Raw genomic sequence first — 25123 nt, forward strand, 5'->3', positions numbered from 1 at the left:
CAGGCATGAGCCACTAGCACCCCGCATTTAAAATGGTCTTATTGTTTGTTTCCTATCTTTAATCCACTTCAGATCCACTATTGTACTTGATTCAAGATTCAGGTCCAATGTAGTTTTTGCCATGACCAATGGCCAGTTTTCAGTACAATTATGAAGTAATCCAGCATTTTCACAATGCTTGAAACAACACTTTCTTCGTACATTATATTCTCATGAATACTGGAATCTACTTCAGGACTCCAGCTGGCCTGCTGGTGACTGTACCCTCATGGGACCAATGCCACAGTGAGGTAAGTCCAGTGTTTTTTGTTGTCTTGTGAGGCTTCTTCACTGGGCTTCATCTTCATACTTTCAAGGCCATTGTTAGGCATTCCACTTCCACTTGATATTTTTATCTATATTAGAAAAATCCCTGTTGGATTCTAATTAAAATTATAAGCCATTTTTATGGTAATTCTGAGAGTACTAGAACTTTTATCTATTGTGACTTTCAACCGATCTGCTTTTTCAGTTCTATCACTTTTCTAGGTCTTGATGTGTGTTCTTCAGTAAGAGTTGAATTCTTCCTTTTTATTACCGCTGTTTTATTGTCTAATTATACTAAAACATTTACAAGTTGAGAAAATATTTTTATTTGAGTTAAATATTACACATGTATGTATTTTGTGTGCACATAAAATAGAAAAACAATTATTCATTATGGCTATTGCTGACTCCTGAAAATTCTCGGGAATATGACAGCATAGCCAAACTCATTAAAACAGGTTCAGATGGGAGCCTGGGGAAAAGAAAACGACTTTATGCTTAAAATTAGACTACATTTTTTTTCTTTGACTGAAATTTGTAATTATTGTAAACCTATCTGAAATGGTTTCAGAAACATTATCTCTATTTATTCTTGCCATTAAAGATATTATCTAAAAATGAAATCTTTTCCTGTGCTCCTCGAAACAAAATCTCTGAATAAAGCCATTGTGGAATGGTCACTGCAGGGTCTTACTTGACTGGAAAGTTTAGAAGTTTCCACAGCATGTTCAAAGTCTGGTCTTCCAATTACAGCTGGCTCCTTATTCATTATTCCTTGCCCTTTCTTGTATTCTGCCTAAAATGAACAATAAAAATGTTACTTATTCTCACTTTCTAATGAAGAGTTTCATCAACATTAGTCAAAATAAAATATATTAGCCCCCCTCCATTAAAAGAGACACCATACAACACACCCAACTACTAAAATTCTGACTGCTTGAGCAGAAATTTATTTAGTAATAGTTGTTTGAATAAACTTCACATTTAGCAGTAAAATAATTACTACTTTGGCTCTAAGTATGCAGTCATCATCTTCGTATTTATTTGTAAATGCTGCAAAAACAATGGGCAAACTTCTTGGGTAACTGGGGGACCGCATTCTTCATGTGGCTGGCATTCGTGGTTCTGTTTGTTCTCAGGAATGCATTTGACTGTGATTAGCATGCAGTTGAATTTAGAAATCTGTAATTTTTAAGGTGCACCAAGCCTATGTCATTTCCATTTTTAGCCTGTTACAATCATTATTTTTTGAACCAGAATTTTTAGTAAGTTTAAACAAAAAGATCCTCAATTAAGGAGGATAGCTTAGAGAAAATAAGAAATAGCTATGCCATGCAGGAAATGTGCAAAGGTGAGAGTTGGTAGGTGAGAATCTGTACAATGAGCAGCCACAGTTGAGAATGAAGTCAAGTGAAATTCCTTTGATGAGAATGCACTGAGAGATAATACAGAACTGACAACCTTGACTTTCAGGATGAGATGCTTCAATGTGACCTTGTTCCCAAATTGTACTAATTCCTGTGGAAGTATGGTAATGCTAGCCATAGTCAACTTGATTTGGGGCGGTTTCTGCATATACCTAAATAATTTACATAATTACATAGATAATTCAGGAAAACCTTGAGATGTCACTAATTCAGATAGATTAATCACCCTAATTAAATTAGCCACCCAATGACCAAAGCTGTACTTGTTTCCTACAAAAATAAAACATCATTTTTTTTGCACAAGATTAAGAGAGACAAATTACATTGCTTATGATCTTGGAGACCTGAGTTGCCTTCTTGATGTCTGGTCTGTCAAGTTCTGCTGTGTATGTGTGGGCGTCCTGCACATCTTTTCTATACGAAATCTGATCAAAGAGACAGTTTTGAAAAAGGAAATGGGGAAAAAAAAGAAATGATAAATTAGTAATTTCATTTTGTATTAGCCTTCCTGTCCCTAACATTATTTATCCTTGTAATAACAGCTTAGGGAACCTACTGACCTATGCCTGCTTTTTTATGCTTTTTATAGAAGTCATTCATTTATTGTAGAGATATTAATTCTTTAATACCTATGTCTCATGGACATTAACATAACTGGAATGAAAATACAGTGCCTAAAAAAAAAACAGAAAACCAGAAGCAGGCTACAAAACTGGTCTTAAATGTTTTTATAATAGTACTCCATCAGCATGTACTTGTGTCTTCATGGTTCATATCCACATTAAGATTGTCCTTATGAAGCATGGCAGCCTAACATACATCCTCAACCCCAGGGAATGCAAGAGAAGCCCTTGCAAGTGAGGACTGAAATTGCATATGCCGAGCCCCTGAAAGGGCCCAGTTTTCTACCTCTGAGTTATCCCCTTTTCTCCCTTTCCAAATGGGTTCTTCCAATGCTTATGCCCAGGAAGGCCTGGTCATGGTCTACCAGCAATGGTTTTATCATCTTGTAAGTATCGCCTCTATGACTCTATCCTCCCAAATAGAAACAACTGCATTAAGGAGGGGTCTCCCTCCGAATGCATGGGAGACACAAGCTAGCCAAAGTACACAATTTGAGATTTAAAGGTTAAAAATACAATGTTTGCTAAATTTAAAATTTATATTGTTCATCGTGTTCGCTGGCTTTATCTTGACTGGCCAATGTTAAGGAAATGACTGACAGACAGGATGAGAAGACTGATGGCCAACACCCCACCCACCTGCCCGCCAGTCTATTTCCTGAAATTTGTCCTGAGATGAAGTGATAATCACCCTGGCCATATCACCAGAGGCTAGATGACCTGTCTATTAATTATATTCTATTAAAGTTATCAGACAAAGTATGAAGTATGGGCATTTTCAAACCCATCTTAGGTTTTTTTTAGAAATATGAACTATGGACATCTGTACAAAGTGCACAGTTATTTATGTCTTATATAAGGCAAGTATTTTTTTTGGTCAGTTGTGGGGATTGAACTCTAGGCCTGGGCCTTGTCCCTGAGCTCTTTTGCTCAAGGCTACCATTCTATCATGTAGAGCCACAGTACCGTGTCAGGTTTTGAGGAGTTAATTGGAATAATAGTCTCACAGGGACTTTCCTGCCAGGCTGGCTTTGAACTTTGATTCCCAGATCTAAGCCTCCTGAGTAGCCAGGATTATAGGCATGAGCCCCTAGTGCCCAGCCTAAGGCAAGTATTTTTATATTGCTTGTAAGCGTTCAGCAACAGCACAAAGTGGGTTACATACTAAAAATTTACATTCCTGAGATTCATCCACAATCTCTTATAACAGAATGTTATTAAATGGAACATAAGAATACATGATTTTAATGAATTCCTCACTGATCACTAAACCGATGTACTAGGTCATATTGATGTATCCTGATAGTCTCCACACAACCTCAAAGAGTAAAAAGAAAATTCCTACTTTCTTTCTTCTTTCAAAATTATCAGCTGTAAGGAATAATGCCTTAATACTTCAATAGTTTCATATGAGTTGCATTATCTTATTTCCATAAAAATCACTTATATAGATTTCTGTTCACTCTTATAAGTCTGTATTTTCCTTACCAACAAGACTATTTTTAAACTACATTTATAATCATGAATCAGCCTGACACGTGAACACAGCTTAGACACAATTAGTATAATTTCAACCAGAATAACTGCTTTGTTCAGCATTTATGTTTTCACTGGTTTTGCAATAAAAAAAAATTTCAGGTAATTTTTTGAAATACAGGTATTGAAAGAAATAACTTTTTAAAAAGTCAAGGAGATCCAGGCACCAGTGGCTCATGCTTGTAATCCTAGCTACTCAGGTGGCTGAGATCTGAGGATCACATTTCAAAGCCAGCCTGTACGGGAAAGTCCATGAAATTATCTCCAATAAACCACCAGCAAACCAGAAATGGCACTGTGGCTCAAGTGGTAGAGTGTTAGTCTTGAGCTGAAGAGCTGAGGGACAGCGCCCAGGCCCAGAGTTCAAGTCCCATGACTGAAAAAAAAAAATTAAGCAGAGTGAGGGAAGGAGTGGGCAGGAGAGGGACAGGAATGAGTAGGAATATTGAAAGGAATGACATCGGTCAAGATATACTGTATGCATTTACTAAATGGTAACTCCTTTGTATAACTACTTAAAGATAACAACAACAACAACAATAGTAATAATAGCTGGAAATGGCATTCTCTTCTGGGGTAAAATTTGAATCTTTGAAAACTTTAAAAGCAGCCAGTTTTGTTGGCTTTAAAGAGCCTCATGCTTATCTATGAATGATGGTAAGTCAATTAAACACAAGCTGTGTAAACAACAACAACAACCACAAAATAACAGGCTCATAGGTGAAAGCAAACCAAAATTATTTCCCACCTCCAAGAGTAAGTTACTGTGTTCTTATGAAAACCACCGAGGAAGGGGACGGGGAGAATACTTTTTTGTTTAGAAAAGAACAGGGTTAGGAAAAAAAAAATTTTTTTAAGGAAACCTTTACTTTTTGAAACAGAACAGCAACCTTTCAGAAACCTCTGCTTTGCATGGCTTACCTAATTATACGCTGTTCAGCCTAATGACTGCGCGAAGAGAGGTGAACAGCACAAAGGAGGTAGGAACAGGGCTCTGAATGGGGCCCCACCATCCATGTAAATTGCAAATTAGAGGCCAGCATATGTGACTCAAAACAAATATTAAGATTGACATGAGCTGCATATTGAAACACAAGGACACCACAGAGCCACACAGGAGAAAACCACGGAGCCTGATCACCAGCTACCACTGCTTGGGGATATGACACGGGAGAGGCGGGGCGGGTCTCTTGCTGGGGACAGACAGGAGTCCCAAGCTCTTGATTTCACCCTCTGCAAGACGTCTGAGCATATGAGGCATGGCAGCATGGTTTCCTGGGCAGACGCTCATCTTCTGGTACCTAAACCCTTGTTCAAGTTGAGGGGATTTGAAGTGAATGTCATGAGTCAGTTCAGACCCTCAATGCCAAACCACATTGGAACCATGGATTCAGTTTTCTCATTCTTCAGTTTTCTCATGGCAATATAGCTGAGCTGTGTCATACCACTTCAAATAGAGACAGAGGAAGAGATAGATGAAAATCAAGATGTTTGCAAGTTGACTGTCAATGATTGAGTTTATGTCAACATGGTGTTGCCTACTCTATCCAAAGTACAGCAGAGAATGAAGGGAAGAGGAAGAAGAAGAGGAGGAAGGAAGAAGGCAGAAGACAGAGGGGAGAAAATAATATTTGAAATAGCGTACAGAACTGGAGTCAGTAGTTTATACATGTAATCCTAGCTATTCAGTAGGCTGAGACCTCAGGACCATGGTTTAAATCAGCGCCACAGGAAATTCAGTGAGACTCTTAGTGCTAATTAACCAGTGAAAAGCTAGGAGTATAGCTGTGGCTCAAACACCAGCCTTGAGCAAGAAAAAAGCTACAGAACAGCACCTAGGCCCTCAGTTCAAAGCCTAGGAACAGCACCAAAAGAAAAAAAAAATATCTCCAAAATGGTGCCAATTTTGGAAATAGGAACTTATGTGCCATAGTACAGACTTATCTATTCCTATTGACTTCTTTTATATAATACTCTTGTATTGTAAATGTGTCCTTAACATTATTCATTATTCTTGGTGATGAACATTAGCAGCACTTCAGTAAATCCTGCCAAAGAAATGACTAGACATCAAACGAGCACAGCACTAATCCTATAAAATAACAGGGAAAAATGACATCTCAATACTACTTCAGTCTCACTCTACAAGATGAAGTTTCCATTTCTCTAAATCTTTTATTATAATTTTCAATAAAGTTTCATCATTTTCTCTATAGGTCTTATACAAGTCAAAATAATAATTATCATATGGTGATTATTTTATGCATTCATCTTCACCTAAAACAATTAACTTTATCTTTTTTATCAGCATATAAAAATACAGGATGTTATCTATAAATAGTAATTCTGATTTCTTCTGTAGGAGCACCTACAATTATTATTTCAAATGTTTTAAATAAGAATGATCTCTTCCTTTTGTCTTTTTATTCCTAAACGGTATTTATTCTCTGCACTTTTTCACATATTGGGGTCACTTTTATAAATGATTCCTTTCTAGAAGACAACTATTAATTTGCTTCTTAGTTTTTTTTTTTCAATTTGGAAAATGCTTCTTTTCCCTCTGGGTGATGAGGAAGGGCTCTGAAGTACAGCCTACTTCCCTAGACACGGGGCTGGCTGTGCACCTTCAACTGTCTAACAGATCCCACACCCACTTAGAAACCATGGTTAATAAAATGGCAGACACACAGCCAAACAAGGCCAGAGTCATTCAAAGGATCTGAGGCCAGGGGATTGAAGAAACATCATCCTTTCTCTGTGAACAACTTCTGTAATGATAATTTAAGCTCGGAAACAGTGGCTGATACCATGAGGTAGGTGCCACAGACTCAGTCTGAAAGTGATGTCAGACAGAATCAACAGAGCCAAGCTATAGGACAGAAGATGGCTTCAGGGAATTAGTGGAGAAGAAGGCTCTGGAGCCAGTTTTGCTTGAAGAAAACACGATCTTTCTAATGATTGTGACCATCTATGTCCATGGGTTCTACCTAGGAGTTAACTAATCACAAATTTAAAATATATGAAAAAGAAAATTACATCTATATTGAGCACATACAGATGTTTTCCTTGTCATTCTCTACAAATAATACAGTGTAGCTGGTACCCATGACTCCTGCCTGTAATCCTAACTACTTAGGAGGCTGACATCTGAGGACTGAGGTTTGAAGCCAGTTGGGGCAGAAAGGTCCCCAAGGGACTCTTATCTCCAATTAACCACTCAAAACTGGCAGTGGAGCTGTGGCTCAAAGTGGTAGAGCACCCACTTTGAGCAAAAGAGCTCAGAGACAGCGCCCAGGCCCCGAGTTCAAGCCCCACAACCACCACTCCCAACAACAAAAAAATACAACATAACTATTATTTACCATTTATATTGTATCAGATATTTTAAATAATTTGTAGATAATGTCAAGTATATCAGAGGATTTAGTAAGTTATATGTATATATGCTTCCATTTTGTATGAGAAACTATTTTGGTATCTATTAGAGTCCTGTGCCCGCTATGGGAGCTATTACCCATAAGCCAATTTTCCATTTTTACTTGAGCTTAATTGAGATAGATTTCTGTCCCTAATCCAGAAAAGTCTCATTTGGCTATGTTCTACAGTGGCAAATCTGTTCATTATTATCTCTATTACAGAACTGTATTACATCAAAATACACCTTTGAATTTCTTCCTTAGCTCAACATCTTCTCCTTCATCCTTGTCTTGTATTTTCATATCATTTTGTTGCCTTTTATTCTGTTTGGTTTTCTAAAATAATCTTAGATTTCTGTTTTGTAAGAGCCATGCCTTTCAAATGCTTCCTTCCCTCAGCTGGAATATTCAATGTGGCAGGCAGTCCTTTAAATCCTTGATGGGGGACAAATTCACTGAATCCTTCCCCATCCCTCTTGTGAATTGTTTATACTCAAGAGAACTCCATCCACATTCAATTCTATGCTTGGAGCTATATTTTACAGCATCCCCTTCCTTAAACCATGAAGAGACAGACTTGCCTAATAAAATGAACTTCCTGTAAGAGTTTGAAAGAAGAAGTCCTCTGCAAGCACAGGCAGACACAGACACAAAGGAAGCCATCTTCCAGCAAAAATCTTACTTTGATACAAAGGGGATGTGTGACTTGTTGGGATGTAAGTTAGTGAACTAGAGAAAAGCAAAGCCTTCATGGATTACCCTTGAACTGACAGTGAAACACTAGAGATTCAAGGAAGCAGTTGATCCACCATACCTCTGGGAACCAAGGGCCCATACAAGTGTTTGGACCTTCAAGAAAAGAAATCTCTCTGGACCCCAGCCAATGCCTGGCCTACTCGGGAGATTAAAATAATTCTTGGTGAGAAGGATCTAGACAAGAGAGATTGTTTCCCAAGTTTATGGAAGAGAAGCAAGCAGGATAACCTTTATCTATAATCTAAAAGGTCATCATGGAGCCCAAATTCCATGGGTCCCAAGGAAACCTCTTATCAGCATCTTAAATTCCCACATTATAGCAGCTCTCCAACTACCATCAAAAGTCTGTTGGTTTTGTGTGTGTGTGTGTGTGTGTGTGTGTGTGTGTGTGAGTGTGTGTGTGTGTGTTTGCATGTTTGCACATAGTAAGGCAAGCTGTCTAACACTAAGCTATACTCCTACCCCAGAGACCCCAAATTTAATTATGTTTATTTAAATATCTAACATTTTTACAAGACAATATAAACTTATAAACTTACAAATACAAATAAGGATACGATCTGATGTTATTCAACAGGCAGGAAAATTTTCCGATCTTCAGAAGACCACGTAAAATATGGAGTGATGTCTATAACAATTTATCCCTAGCACTGTTGTCATTGTTTATAAGTCATTTTATAGCTGATAAAACTTTTCTTCCTTGTGATTTAACTTTATTCCTACCACAATCTTGCAGAAAGAAGAGCACTAATGAGCTATCACTAATGATTCTGTCTGTGCTGAACAAAATACTAATATATTCAGTTTTAGTACTGAACTCTCAAACACTATTATTGTAAGACACGTTGGGAAATTGCACAGAGCCATAATTGCTTTTGTGGTATCATTTTACTTATTTATCTTTAAGCCTTTTCACTTTCTGATGGAACAGAAATTTGTCTACTGATAAGTTTTTATTAATTTTAAGACAGTAGATATATCATTTTTGTAAAGTGCATTAAGTCTCTTGTTTCCCCATGCTGAATATTGTTTTTAATACACATTGAGTTGATTGTCAATATGGAGTTTTGGAAAAGTTTAACCATTCTGATTTGTATAGACCACACCACTTAGAAAACTTAAGATGGTAGCTGGAGATATGTTTGACTTGCTTCAGAACTATGGGGCTTCATGTCTCTAATAAGATTGATGAGAACTAATAATGTAAGAGGTTTCCATTACAAGTCCATCCTTAGGGGCAAAGTCACAGGAGAAAATACTCCAGTGTCTCTAATTACATTAGAAAAATTTGGCAGGGATACATCTCGTAAGACACAAAAGAATTTCAATTGGCCGTTTTCAATCTTTTTATTTTATGATGATGGAATTGAAAAAATAGGCCCGGGAACCTTTTCAATACATATGCCTTTCTGAACTAAACACATCTGAACACTAATTTCACGTTTACTTGTAATTGTTTCAAACTATGGTATCAACTTATACTTTCAAATCACCTCTTGAAAAATTAGAGAAGGACCAAAAAGGTCTGATATTTTATGGAATGGCTCTTCTGTAACATTTACATATATTACCTAATTTACTACTTGAGGGATCCCTTAGAGAGAAGGGGGAGATAAATATCGCTGAGAAAACTAAGATTTAGAGATATTAAGTAACTTGTCCAAACTTATCACACAATATATATGGCAAAGCAAGCATTTTGGTCTCTATCTGACTCCAGATTCCTTTTCCAGTACAAGCCATCGTGGAGCAATTCTAAGAAACTTTTGCCCCCTCCTCTGTCATCAATGCATTTCTTGAATGATACATAGGCCTCCTATCTCTAGAATATTCTGCCTCATAGAACTCTCATCATTCACAGGTGAGAATTTCACTGGGCAGTCGGACTCCTCTCTTATTCTCCTCACTAAAGGCCTAAGATAGAGAAAGATGGCAAAGAAAACTTACTCCCTTTGGCATACTGATGACTATTCTAATAAAAGGTATGAGCAGATAAGAAGCAGAAGTTAAAAAGTCTGGACTTTAATTGTCCATCCAGTTTGAAGCTCTTTAAAAGGTCTTACAAAGCTGACTTGATTTTGGTAGGAACATTCAAAAAGAAAAAGCAAGCTGGAAGGAAGGAAGGTAGGAAGAAAGGAGAAAGAGAGAGAGAGAGAGAGAGAGAGAGAGAGAGAGAGAGAGAGAGAGAGAGAAATAAACAAACAAACAAACAAGGCTTTGGACTTCCACTGCTTACAGGTCAATTGGACTTACCCAGGAGGGCATATTTTTATTGTAAATTAGGTCATTTGTAGCCAGAGCTCTAGGTGACATTGAACATTACAAAAGGGTAATTCCCTGCCACAAATTTCTTCTGGCTGAAGTTTTCTGGGAGATAGGGTTTTATCTTTTATAGAGTCTGTATAGATCCACTCACTAAACAAACAAACAAAAAAGTATGTTCTCTCTTTCATTGTCGTTTTTCCAAGGCTAGTATTGAAATTTCACACTGCAGAGACAACAAATGTATTATTCTGAGTGGTTTGACTCTGGAGGCATATCAACTACTTCACAGGTAAGAATACAAATATCTTTCTCACTTTAAATCTGAGCAAACAGTCTTAAACACTTTCTAAATCCTATTATAGGTACAAACTTTGCATGTAAAAGGTTGAGCAGAGCTGGCAGAAGAATGTAAGTAAACACATCTTTCTCCCATAAGTACACAGCATTGAATGGAGGAGAAAAGGGCTTTGTATGCTATTCCCTCAATCCCTCAATCAAAGACCTTTTAAAAGAAAAGGCAGAGTTAAAATAATAAGCCAGTTCTATGATAAGGAACTTCTGTATTTGAATTTCATTGACTGATAGTGTCAGAAAGGGTCTCTCTGGAATCTGTGTCACACCAGCCCCTCCCCAATTACCCGCCCTCCCCCACCCTCTAACCCTCTGCCTTTTATATGAATTCAAAGTCTCTTCAGCATGGAAATCGTGGGAGCTCAGCATGTCTCAGTTAGTTTTTTCCCCTGCAGGGCATCTGAATACTGGTGATAACTTAGTTGCTCTTCATTTAAAAAAAAAAATATTTTATTTCAAATCTTGACATCTCCTGTGGCCTTTAAGAGAGAAGCAGCTGGGTCTGACAGAAAGAACAAACTCCGGAGCTTGATTCCTTAGTCTTATTTTCTTCATCTACAAAATGGGACTGAGCATAGGCCTTTTGTGAAATTGGCAAGGATCGAAGTCTTAGCACACAGTCTTCTATGCTGGGTAAGCGTTATTATTATTACAGTCATTCTGGAAGCAAACAATACTTATTACAAAGCCTCGCCTTAAAAATCTCAGCACTGCTAATAATTTCAGACATGTAGCTTCCTAAGTTCCCATATCTTTGGTGTTCATAGGTACCGGATATCTGGGTTAGAATGTCTGTCACTCCATTTTTTTACTAACATGTTGACTTGGTTCAATTTGATATCAAATAACTGTGGTCATCCTCTCTGCACAGCTGGGCCTTAGAGACCCAGAGTTGGTAAAGCACCTTCAGAAAAAAAGGCTAAGTGGTGGGACAGACCCCGTGTGAGAGTGCCAGGAAATAAGCATAGACTTGGTAACAAGTGTGAGCTACCATATCTGACTGCTGATCAGGTTCTTGGTGAGTTAAAATCAATGAAGAGGAAGTACTTGTCTTAGCTAGAAAAAAGAGAGAAAGAGAAAAGGAAGGGAGGGAGGGAGGAAAGATAGGGAGGGTGGGAAAGAAAAAGAAAGAAGAAAGAGAAATGAAGGAGGGAAGGAAGGAAGGAGAGAGAGAGGGAGAGAAAGAAAGAAAGAAAGAAAGAAAGAAAGAAAGAAAGAAAGAAAGAAAGAAAGAAAGAAAGAAAGAAAGAAAGGGAGAGGGAAGGAAGGAAGGAGAGAGAAAAAAGGAAGGAAAGAAAGGAAGGAGGGAAAATGGAGGGGAGAGAAAGAAAGAGAAATGGAGGGAAAAAAGGAAAGAGTTAAAAAAGAAAGAAAGAGCAAAAAGAAAGGAAGGGAGGGAGGACAGCAGGTGCAACTTTGCTAGTGTTTATGAATGATTCTGGGAGTCACTGGTTTTTTTTCCCACTGTTTCTGCTATTCTTCATGGGAGGCCATGATCTACTGCATCAAGTTAAAGATACAAGTTAAAGACATTTAACCGAGCTTTAATGACAATCTTCAGAATAACTTTATGTATCTCTAACTGATTAAAAATGTAGGTCTTTTTTTAATAGAATCATGTTTTAATTTCAACCAAATTATTCTCAGACCCAGTGAGGATTAATTAGAGATTTCTAGAAACATATGTGGAAGGCGCTCACTTACATTACTCTGGTGTCTGCCCACCTCCATGGCATGCTTGACCTCCGGGGGCTCCTTCATGTGGGCGTAATCTGAGAGTCCTTTGGCAGCGTCATGTTTCTGCTTGTAGGCAACCTTAAAGCACACAAATAATTATTAGTTCCATTCAGAGGCATAGGAAATTCCCACCTGTTAAATTCCACTTTTTTTTTTTTACTAAGATTCTATAGATTTAACTACTATAGCTGACAGTTCAATTTTCCTGACCCTCTGTAGCAAGACAATATACATGAGGCTATCACTCCATGTTCAGTAACCTTCAATTGGTTCAAAAGACACAACTTCCAATTTTAGTCACCTAGCTTAAATAGTGCCAACAGTTTTAAGGGACCTTCCATATCTGAGGGCCTTTAGGATTGTAAATATTCAAGGTTTAAGTACTAAGAAAACAACTGACCAATGGGAAGAAATTCCACAATATTAAGTAAATTATTTGTTTTTAAAATGGAAGGTTCTGACTGGGAGACGATGGTTCACACCTGTAAAGCTAGCTATGTAGGAGGATGAGTTCTGGGGCTTGTAGTCCAATGTCAGTCCAGGCAGGAAAGGCCATGAGATTCTTATCTCCAGTTAACCATCAGAAAGCTGGAAAGGGAGCTGTGGCCCAAGTAGTAGAGTACTAGCCTCGAATACAAAAGTTTAGAGACTGTGCCCAGCCCTTGAATTCAAGCCCTTACAACTAGCACACACACAAAGAGCAGATGTAACTGAACTCATAAAAATTGGTAATGAAAGATTAAGGAGACAGTAATCAAGTTATCCCTCATTCTCAGTTTACATCATTATCTTATTCAGATCCTTCACAATCCTTAATTACCCTGTTTAATTCTTGCAGAATATCTTAGTTTGTCTTCCAGTACTAAAATATAACAATTTCCTAAACCCTCAGTGCCCAGAATAGTTTCTCGGAAAAGATGAGCATCAGTAAGTATCCACTCAGTGGGGTAATAAGCAAATGAATAAATAATTGAGTGAATGAGAATAAAACAATAATAAATGAAGGAAAGAAAAACAAACTCAATTTCAAGATAGATTAAGAGATAATAATATTAAATACCACAAAAGAGTTTAATAATGAAAACATATTAAGTGATATTGTAATTATTTGGCACAAAATAATAAATGGAACTTAAAAAGGAGTACTAGAAGAGTCTTTACAAGACCAAACAGGTCTAGTTTTCAATGAAAAGAATACAGTTAAACTGAATCCATTCATCTGAATGGATTTAGAAGCTGAACTCTTGAACCTCCATGAGGATCCATTTAATCCAAATCCCAATTTACCCACTTTTTCTTTACAGTCCTCACAATGGTCCAAATTAGATTAGAATTATACTTAACTTAATCCAAGTCATCATCTTCCACCTGCTAAATGCTACCAATGCATCCACAGGCCATTCTCCTTTGCATGGCTATGTTGAGATTTCTGAAAATTAATGCCCTGACTTGGTTCTGTCCAGCCAGGTGCCCACATGCAGTTCTGTATGCCTGGCTCATTACCAGGACACAAATGTAGCCCTGCGCATTACTCTAGGTATAATTCATCATGTTACAGTACAAGTACATCGATGTACTCCACTGAGATATCTAATTCTGATAAATGTATCTGCACATTTTCAATAATGACTTATATGAAACAGGAAAATCTGAAAGGGTCTACATATGGTTGAGAAAAGCAATTATTTCAGTTCCATTGCATTTCATATCTATAACTCTGAGGGGCAGAGGGAGAGAATTTTAATGGATGGCTAAGTCTTATAGCCAAAAACAACAACAAAAAACCCCCAAAACTTCCATGTGATTTGTTCTTTCTTCTTAAAGAACTAACACGTGCCCATCTTCCTTTTAATGGATGCCTGGTGTATTTTGTAATTTAGACTGAATGTCATACTTCAACGTTATAAACAGAACCAAGGCAGAGGATCATTTTGTGAGCTATCACAGAAATGGTGACTCATCGAGTACAATTTTAAAAAGCACTCTTTCTTAAAAAGGCTACATGATTTTCTACTTGCAGCTTTAAAAAATAGTCTTTTCATTTATAGCTGCTGCTACTAAATGGCTACTTTAGAATGGAGACGGCATCAAGGAGGTAGGTGAATTCTCCTTTATCGTATTAACTTTCTTCCTTAAAATAGCTAATGAAAAATGCTGGCCAAGGTATAAATTTTCTGACAAATTTGGTGTCTTGGGGTTTGTCCTTATTATGTGGCATTGCTGTAGAATAAAACTGCTTTCTTCATACTTTGAGAGCTCAGGTTGCTATAGTACTGGACAGCTAAAGAGTAGAGAACACTTGGCAAAAGTTTATATACTTCATATAAATACTGTATGTTAATAAATATGTTTATATATTTCACTTCTAGATTGTTATGCCTAACTTACATCCATGTGTGTATGACATATGTAGCTCCTAATGGTGCTTATTAGCTCCTAATGGGAAATGTGTTTGTAGTCTCACAGCACAGACACCTGTAAACTCCTAAAACAACCTGTAGACAGTATCAATTAAAACATAGATGCATAAAGCTGTCAGTACTGATGCTGAGTATCCTACATCATTTCTGTGAGGAGGAGTACTTGGACCTGGCCTGAAAACAGCTCTTCTGAGAAGGAGTCCATCCATCACTTCCAGGCAATGTCCACCCCATCCCATTTTCAAGTTCAGTTGAGATCTTTAGAAATAGGCAACAGTGATTTTTAAAAAGCTATTGAAATGTTCTCTGCATGGGGATCAGATGTGAAACCCAAGAATCATTTAATAGTTGCTGCAAGAATGTCACATCAATACTGTCAGAAAGAGATTAAAAATGGCTCTTGAGTGGGGCTTGGGAAAACAGCCTTCTGGGACTGACAGAGACTTCCAGGCTCTTTACATTTTCTGTTGTTTCCCCAGTGACCACTGAGGGACTGAGTCATTTCCGTCTTCCATTCACTGTTACCCAAGATAAACAACATTTTCCAAAATGCTAAGGAACCTGTGTGAGGCACTAAGGCTTGAGCCATACGATCTAACCATAGGTGGGAAAACTCACCTCACTCTGAAGCTGAGAAACTTCTCTTGCAAACACGCTGTCAATGGTCTCCGGCATCCGCTTATACAGAGAGTTGCAAAGCTCAGCCTTAATGTTGCCTTTGTATTTTTTCTAGTGGGGTGGGGTGGGGGGAAAGAAAAGAAATTCACCTTAGTTTTCTCATTGTGAATATAAAAATGGAGGGGGAAAGGCTATAGAAATCTTCAGGCCAGACTGTGCTGCGATTGGTGGGTCACGCACATCATCCCATCCATCTACAGAAGAGGTATGGATAGAACAATGGAGGTCCAGGTCATCACTCTGCTAAAACATGAGACCCTGTCTAACAAATAAGTGAAAGGTCTAGAGGCCTGGATCAAGTGGTGAAGGGCCTGCCTAGCAAATGCAAGGCCTTGAGTTCAAAACTCCAGGACTATTCTCATGTTCATATAATCTGTAGGCCATTTTAATTTTAGATACTATACCCGATGAGCATATTCTGAAGACATAGAAATAAATCCTATCTATCAAAGATAAAGTTTAAATGAGACACACAAGAATATAATAACTTTTTCCATTTAAACCTATGCGCATTTCTTTGAAAAAATAAAAAATCAATCTATGTGTATTCAGTTTGGAATGTTAGATCAGTGAGCAAACAATCAAGAGAATAATGAGACATTTGAGCTGTTCCAGAAAATCAGAACTTACTATCTAGTCCTGAAGGCAAAGAACATAAATAACTAGAGTCTGGGTAAAGGAGACTGGTTTACAGGAACCAAAACACAATTAGATACAAGTAGTATGTCTTTGTCTTTTACAGTACCATGAAGTGACATAGTTCCAACAACCTATTACACATGAGTTAAGAGAGGAGCTCAAAGACATCAAATACAAAGTAAGGATAAGGAGACAGAAACATTAATTACCCTAATTTGATCACTACATATCATACAGATGTACCAAAATATCACATGGTACCCCATAGGTAGGTATAATTATGATATACTAATCATTTTTTTAATTTTTAAGGAAAAGGAAATGTTAACTACCCTGATTTGGTCATTAAACAGCATTTCCATGTCTAGAATTATTGGACTGCATTCCATCAATCTACAGGTTCAAACAGTAAATTTTTTTTAAAGAAATGCATTCTTTTATTTGAATTCTCTCAGCCTCCTGTAGCCCAGAGAAAGAGCGTGCTTGTTTGTTATGAGTTTGTTTTGCTGGATCTGGATAAGCTCAATCATTACTTGAAAAGGCAAACAATCATCTACCATGTCCTCCTGGGAAAATTAGATCCAAAGGAACAAAATGGATCACCCAATTGCAAATTTTTTTTTTCTCAGCAGTTAACTCCATCAGGGAAATTAATCAATCATGAGTTCCAGATCTCCAAGAATTTCTCTGCACAGGAGAAATAACATAGCTAATCCTCCCATCCCCCAAAAAGAAAAGACAATGTTCTTTCATGTTCTGTGGATGAAGCCTGTGTCCCTCCCCACTCACAGCCTGCCTTGGGTAGTGAGTTATTGATCATATATTCTACGTAAGTCTTTTGTCCCCACAACTCTAGAAAATGGACTGATTTCCTCAGCACTGTTTCATGTTCCCAGATAATCTTATGAAGATCACAGGTTAATCTTTTGCCAGTGTATAAAACACTAGAGATCAAATCATCTACAGTGCTATTTTATTCATTCTTTTTTTCAAGTTTCTTTTCAAGAGTAATGCTTCAACATAGAAATATTGTCGACATCATGCTTTACAATGCAACATAAACTGCAGTTCTCAGTACACTCAGGAAGAGACTACATGTTTCTTTTCAGCTAGAAAATGAAGGTAGTATATTTTATTTTCCACTCTGGGGTTTCACAATGGATATCTCTGTAGAAATGAATTTCAGCCCACTCAAAAAGTTCTAACTTAAAATTATTATCAACAATCATATTTTATAGAATATATTGCTAAAATTCACTGAATTCCAAAAGGGTACTCACTTGTTTATCTCTAATATGTCCATTGGGAAAGCAGTAATTTAGAACTTCTGAAATTATCTACATTGTCAGAGCTTACTACTTACTGAATAAAAATATCCTTTATTCAAGAGTAATACTATATAAATAAGAAAGGGCTGGAGTCAAAACCCACATATATAATATGATAATATATAGTATATATAACCAAGTATATTAATATCAATCATAGATAATGCTTTATATTTGACCAATATTCATTGGTACTTTAAAAATAGTCTCCATATTTAATGCACAGACTTCCATGCATATAAACACTAAAAGGAAAAACACAGTCCATTTTGCAAGTTTTTGAAACCTTACCTCAGAAATAAAAGCACCAATGTTTTTTACATGGTTTAGCATGGGAGTATCCGTCACAAATGTACATTTGTCTTTGGACTTTTGATACTCTTCTTTATAATGGATCTATAAAAGAGAATAATTAGCACAAGGGAGAAAGAAGAAAACCAATTGTAATAGTCTGAACAGAGATTTAAGTCAACTCATAAAGTCTGTTTTCTGAAACAAATACATAATGTGGAATAAGTCTCAGAAACACCAAGTGGATACATAGAGACCCAGCAGAGAATTGCACAGGTGAGGAGGGAGGACTAAACTTTAAGCACCAGTGTAGTCCTGGGGATGCACCTGGGTATGTCAGGCTGAGCCTGTCTGTCCAGCGTGACTATCCAATGAGCTCCATCTCTCATAGGTGTCCTACTTCATGCTACTTCTAAGCCACTGACCTTCACAGTTAAGTCTACAGGCAGGGAAAACCAGAGCTGCCCACCTCAAGGCAGAAAACAAGTAGTTATTAGAACAGATGTTCTGCATTATGTAATAAAGGCAGAATTAAACAAATGGAGACTACTACTATCATTGGTGCCCATCCATGTTAGATTGGAGAGAGACATTTATTTAAACTGTGATCAAGCTGGGTCTTTGAGTTACTAATTAATTCCCTCAAATCAAACACGTTCAATTTATGAGTGCCCTTTGCCTTCCCTACCCTCCTTTCCTCCCCAAATCTGCCCAAGCAACTTGCAAGGTGGTTCAAATCATTACAGAATACTCCGCCTTGCTGTGAGCAAGCAGATCAGCAGAGAAAGACCAGAGGGGCCTAGCTGAACATGTTCATTTGTTTTCACAAACTTCCAGATAAAATTTGGCACTCTCTTCCCCTTGTGGAGAGGCCAGGACACGTGAGCAGAAAAGAATCAGGAAATATGAAGAAGGTCCTTACAATGTCACCCTGCTGGCATACCTACTGCTGTGTAATCTAAAAACTGTAGCGGCGAACTTTGATAAGTCACAAGGATGGAGGTAATTTGCTATAAGTTATAATATCCCCTAATAAAGTCATATTTATCTACCCTGAACTGTAAATAAATACTTAGACTGGAAAAAGTGTCCCAGTTCAGATGATAAATTCTATGGTGTTTCTAATTAACACTCAACAGTGGCATTTAATTGTATGTACTACCAGGTTCTTAGGGGATGTGATTAATATTGATGTTTTGTGCTAACATTCTGTGGAGATTCTCCCGTCAGCAAACCTGATTTGAGGGGCATGACTTGACCTGAGTTCTAACCCAGATACAAACACAGTAAGTAACTTCAAAATTCCACATTTCACTGCTGTGACTCTGAGATATTAATGCCCACCACATTAAACACTTGCTTTATTCATGAAATCAACATGAGAACATATTTATCTTATCTGAGCACTAAATTACTTTTTTTTCTTTACAGAGATTAGCCATAATTTTAGGTTCCTGCAAATCGCCCTCCTCAGTCACTAGTAATTAAATCGTTAATGGCAGTATGATAAATAGTAGGCTATTTTGATCACAAGGAGAAAAAAAGAGTATCTCCGTTATATAATTAAGTGTGAGAAAAAAAATAGCCTATCATTAGGCTTAAGTTTGGCTCATTATTTTTATCTTTTGCCACCATCTTTCCCCATCACATTCACATTCTTCACTGCAGTGGTATGTGCCTCTGGCTAGGGGCCTCCTGATAAGTCTGACAGGAGCAGAATGTTCAGGACAGGAGCTCTGGATAAGGGTGAAGTATTTACTTCCTTTGTTCTACAGGCAAATAGTTCTGTCTTCAGTGTGGACTTCATTAGTTTCTTTGGTCTTTATTAGAAAGATATGAACATCTATGTCATTAAATTCAAGTTGAATAAAAAAATTTAAAGGCAATTGCTTGTTGGCATTCATATGATAAAATCTACTAATGATTACAAATGCACACATACACACATACATACACACACACTATTGCAGGACTTCAAATGGGTTTGGGAATGGTTTTTAATGAAATTGTATGATTCCAAATAAATTGTTTTGTGTACTATGTCTGGTGATGTTACAATATGAAAGACAAACAGAAAATTATGGTTTTCTATTTAAAACATAAGAAGAATGTTACCTATTAGTAGCATTCATATGCAAAAAAAACAGAAGTGTTAAAGGCAAAAGAAGCACAGCAATCAACAACACTAAACTGACATTACATAAAAAGCATACTTTCTATTGCAACCATGACTACATCTTCAAAGTGAAGGCTGGTCCATCATTGGATAGATTCTCCAGCTGTTTTCCTTCTCTCCTACTAACAGAACCCAGATAGATTCATGAGAGTAACCAGGCCCCTGTTAACTCAAAGGACAAACTGATCTAAAGCAAGCACTGATCTAAAGCAAACTGATCTAAAGCCATACCATTCTATCTTGCCCAGCTCTGGCCATGAATCATTAGGGGAAGTCCTTCCAGCAAAGTGTCTGTTGTTTCTAGCATGAGAGGAGAGACTTTGCGTGGTCTTTGGACACACAGGTGTCATATACTCTAAGAGCAGAGACAATCATGCAATCACAGAATAATATATATCCCACCACACTGATGATGGCAGGACAGAAGAAAAAGATCCTGGAGCATAGCATCCACTGAACTGAAGCCATCAGCTCATAGGCTACCTACCTCCAGCTTCCTATTTGGGAACAATTCCCTCCCCCAAATATCCATTTGTTAAGTCGCTGGAGTAGACTTTCCTGTTGCTCACAGCCATTCACACTCTTAAACAACAACACAACTCCATGTATTTTAAAAATTAAAAATGAACTAAATGGATGGATTTGTGATCAATAAGATGGCCCCTGACCTTTCCTTTGTGCTTTGGCTCTACCCACTGTTCCCACAGTGTAGTCTCTACAGTTGAGTGCAATTAGCTCAATGTTGCTTCCTTCTCCCAGCCGAGATTAGCTAATGACTGAAGCTAGATGACAGATGAGAAATGTTTGAAGGTATTCTCCTCTTTCATGAGGCTTCGCAGACAGCATCTAGGAAGTTTTTTCATAATGAAATCATATCAACTAACTTTGGTAAACCCTGGGAGAAAGAAATGTGGCTCCAGCCTTATTCGTTCCCTGGACAGATCATGGCCAAGGTTACTCTCTCAAGGTTTTCTGATATGGTCTGAACTTTGTCTTGGGAGGGGTAGCCATGAAATTTGACGTTTTCAGCACTGGGCGGATTTATCCACCACAAATAGTGTTCAGTTGCCTGGAAAATATCCCCACTGCCACACAAATAAATACCCTAAAAAGCTTTAAAAACAAAATATTGAGTCAGAGGCTGCACATAGATGCAGCTGGCTCTTTGTGCCTAATTTACACAACACCTACAAAATGTTTCCATTGTATCCAATATCTTTTGTGAGCGATAGCTCTCAAGAGATTACTAGATGTATATACAATTTTCTAATTTGGGGAGGGAAAGGGAAATAACAAAATGCTGAAATAAGGATACAGGATGACCCATTGTAACAATGAGATGTACAAGACAGTATGTTGTCTTGAGACAACTCTGGGAGGTGGGAAGGGAGGAGTTGGAGAGGTGGGGAGGAAAGGAATGGTAGGGGAAAAACAAAGGAGGTAACAAGCTCAATAGGAAATAACAAGCTCATTACCTTACTCATATCACTGTAACCCCGCTATACAGTAATAGATAGATAGATAGATAGATAGATAGATAGATAGATAGATAGATAGATAGATAGATAGATAGATAGATAGATAGATTACTAGATCCATGATTCTAGATGATCAATGGAGTGGACAGACTTAACTGATTTAAAAATTGAATCAGTATTTGACAAACAGGACTAAATATCACAGAGAGTTTAATCAGGGAAATAAAAAGATATTAATATGTTAATCAACAAAACAAAACAAAAGCAGCTGTCTTGGAGGCTAGATCTCTTTCAGAGTTGAGAAGTGAGGAAGGGAGAGAGGGATCTACGGTGAATGATAACACAACAAAGAGTGCTTTGTATGCAAGTCCTTGTCCTCTCCCTACTGTGTTTGTCCAAGCTAGCCATGTAACCTCTCTGTGCCTCTGTCTTCTTCTAAAATGAGGAGAAACAGGAGAACCTACTTCAGAAGCTGTAATAACTGGCACATAATAAATACATCATAATGGAGAGTGACATTTTAGTTATTGTTGTCATTGTCATTTCACAATTGCAGTTTGCAAAGAACTTTCACATACGTTAAGTGGCTGATTCTGATTAGTAGGTAATGGCATAGAGAAATACCCATTCTAAAATTTAATTACATCACAATCAAGTATCAGGGAAGCAGTATGATTCCCACCACCATCTTTTAGCTCTGATAAACTGGAAAATAATCAAGAATCATGCTTAAAACATGATTGGATAGACGCAAGACTAAGTTACAGACTGAGTGGGTAAGAGCCACTACTAACTAGCATTGGTTGGACACTCAAACAATGTTCCCCAAAGTAAACTTGGCATTTTTGAGGTATAATTATTTGATCTATTATAAATATGAACTAGAAGAGTAGAGCTCAGCCAGATTAATCACCTTCCCTGGGTTAATGGCAAGTTGACTCAGGAAGGCTATCCCACTACCCAGGATGGACTTCCCTTGAAAATAAGCAAATCCTCGCATCACTTTGCTCACCAACAACTCAAACATCTAGGATTGTAGCAATCTCTCCAAAAAAAGACATAGCATATGTTCACTTTTAAGAAGTTGCCTGTAGTAACCAGCTTAGTTCTCATCCTTAAGTTGTAATACCATTCCTTGTACTTCTAGAATACTAAATTACATATCTACTATATATACATGTGCATGATTCTAGGATTTCCCTTATATATAAATATAAACTAATCCCAGTAACTAAAATAAGTCACAATAAATATGGCCCTTTGCACCATTTAGATTTAAGACTGTTAACTAACAGTTTTGCTGTGTATAACTCCCAAATTGTAAACAAATGCTTTATGTATATAGACAGGTTCATTTTCTTGTTTGAAAAACAACTGTAGGGGCTGGGAAGATGGCTCAGTGATAGAGTGCTTGCCTTGCATGCATAAGGGCCTGGGTTCTATTCCTCAGCACCACATAAGCAGTAAAGGCCAGAAGTGGTTCTGTGGCTCAAATGGTAGAGCGCTAACCTTGAGTTGAAGAGCTAAGGGACAAGACAGAGTTCAGGCCCTACAACTGACAAAAAAAAAAAAAAGAAAAGAAAAGAAAATGAAAAAGAAAAACAACTGTATTCATCATATTCTTCAACAGGTCTTCATATTTTAAAAAGCATTCATTTAGATAAAGATCCTTTATATTAAAAATCATTTAGGCCTCCCAAGACAAATTATATCATTATACTAATTTTGAAGTCTTTGGGGTTCCCAAATGAAATATGCCCTATAATTCAGTGCTTTATGATTTCATGCCAGAATGAAAGCAAAACTCCTGAGACAAGATTTTGGATTAAGAGGGAGAATATTTGTTCTAGCAAAAATTCCCTGTCTATAGCTGGCCTCGTAGACATCACTTAAAATGACTGGACTTAGTTCTGTGATCTGGAAAATGATCGTATTTTAACAGATAATTCCCGCTCTAAGATTCTATTTCATCACCACTCCACACATGCAATTAAAAAAAGAGAGCCAAAAATGTCTTGAGCCACTTACATCACTAATAAGTTCAGTGCATTTTCTGGCCAGTTCCATGCTTAGGTCTTCAATAACAGGCTTAAAGCATACCTGTTTGGGGAAGAGGGAAAGAAAAAAAAATGGAAGAGATCACTTTTTAAATTATCTGTCTCCAAGGCTGCATACAGCCTTAAGTAGGTTCTTTCTCACTCACCTTTTCCTCTTCATTTTCTTCTTCTGCTGCTTTGTCCTGTCCAATTTCATCTTTCACATCCTCCAACACAGGATCCCTCATTTTCCCTCTGTCAAAAAATTAGTATTTTTAAACTTCCCTGGTGTAGTGTCTTTATATGGACCACAGTGCCCTTCAGCTATGCGTCTCTGGGGCCTGGGCAGCAGTGACCTTGCCAGGCTTCCGGTCTGCTGGGCTCTCACTTGACTCTCCTTATCTCAGTGGTGTGTGAGATAACAGAACAGGACTCAGAATAGGACCCAGGCCTCGGACTGGGTCAGTCTCCCAAAAGGAAGTAACATTTTCTCAGACAAAAGTCAATTTGACAAACTTCTAAAGTCAACATTCTTTAAACTGGTTAAGAAACCCCAAAGAGAAAGTTAATCTTTCACTAGCTCAATTCATTCATAAAATAGTTTTAGAAGAACATATAAGGAGTCTAGGGAAACTACTCAGCTTTAACACTCCAGATATCACACACCCAGGCCTGTTATCTCAAAGATGCCTCGAGCAGGTCTAAATAAAGCTTTCCCTGGAATGCCAGAGAGAGCCCTGATTCCACACAGAGAATCTGAATCATTAAAACTCCTATCACTAATCTAAGTTAAATATTTTATGAGACATATAAGTACTTCCCACATCCTAAAAAATATACATTTATATTAGCCAGGCTAGAAATTCATTATGAAAAGCCCTGTAAACCACTTCAAAGAATCTACTGAGTCAATTGTGACTGTTCATCTTATATTAGGGAGCATTATATTTTACTAATGGTAAAAATCAGTAACAATGAGAAGTTGCAGCTAACATGCTGATTTATCATTTAAGAATTCTAGAAACATGCAGGGGGGGAAGAGCAGGGGGAGGGGAGGAAGGGGGAAGATGGGAAGGGATGGGAAGGGGAAACAAAGGAGGAGGCAACAATGCTTGATAAGAAATGTACTCATTACCTTGCCCATGTAACTGCTCTGTATGGTATTTCCACAAAAAAAAAAAAACAGACTAAACCTACCTGTAAAATAAAACCTTGTGCCTCAATCCTAAAAAAAATAAAAAATAAAAATAATTGGATTTACATTTGTGAGCAATGAACAATTAAGAACAATGTAGGGAGTAAGTTCTGTTTATACTAATATAAAAATAAAGTACTTAAAAATAAAAAAATTCTAGAAACAGTATTGTTCAAAAAATAATCATTCTCTTAGAATTCTGCTCATTGTGTCAATTTTTACGAATTCCCTAGTTATTTGTACATTCTTCAAATGTATACCACAAACTTGAAAAAAATCAGTAAAATAAGCTGCTACAATATTTATTCTGTGGTCTGGATTCACAGTTACATAAAACTAAAAGCTTATATCTCACAACAAATCCTTGGTTATCAATTTAGGTAATACCAAGACTCTATGTATTTCACAAATTATTACCTTGGCTGCTTAAATCTAAGAGTAAATCTACTTTTACAAAACTATAGT

At 37.3% G+C, this 25123-nt stretch overlaps 1 protein-coding gene across 7 annotated transcripts in view; it reads right to left on the minus strand.

Moving 5' to 3' along the window:
• The window catches only part of Nebl (nebulette), a 99667-nt gene extending 75849 nt beyond the window's left edge, over positions 1–23818 (minus strand). For 6 of the 7 annotated variants that reach the window (XM_069990480.1, XM_069990481.1, XM_069990482.1 and 3 more), the window contains exons 1-7: positions 23631–23817; positions 23456–23527; positions 17774–17878; positions 15456–15566; positions 12385–12495; positions 2057–2158; positions 1001–1102 (exon numbers count right to left, since the gene is read on the minus strand). In XM_069990480.1, the coding sequence (XP_069846581.1) occupies positions 1001–1102; positions 2057–2158; positions 12385–12495; positions 15456–15566; positions 17774–17878; positions 23456–23527; positions 23631–23711 (684 nt within the window). In that variant the 5' untranslated portion in view covers positions 23712–23817. Of the gene's footprint in view, positions 1–1000; positions 1103–2056; positions 2159–12384; positions 12496–15455; positions 15567–17773; positions 17879–23455; positions 23528–23630 lie in introns of all 7 variants that reach the window. The other variant, XM_069990479.1, reaches the window with a different exon arrangement.
• Between the last annotated feature and the right edge of the window lie 1305 nt (positions 23819–25123).

The sequence above is a fragment of the Dipodomys merriami genome, unplaced genomic scaffold, assembly GCF_024711535.1.
Source record: "Dipodomys merriami isolate MVZ:Mamm:240054 unplaced genomic scaffold, mDipMer1.0.p SCAF_4, whole genome shotgun sequence".
NCBI classification, from domain to species: Eukaryota; Metazoa; Chordata; class Mammalia; order Rodentia; family Heteromyidae; genus Dipodomys; species Dipodomys merriami.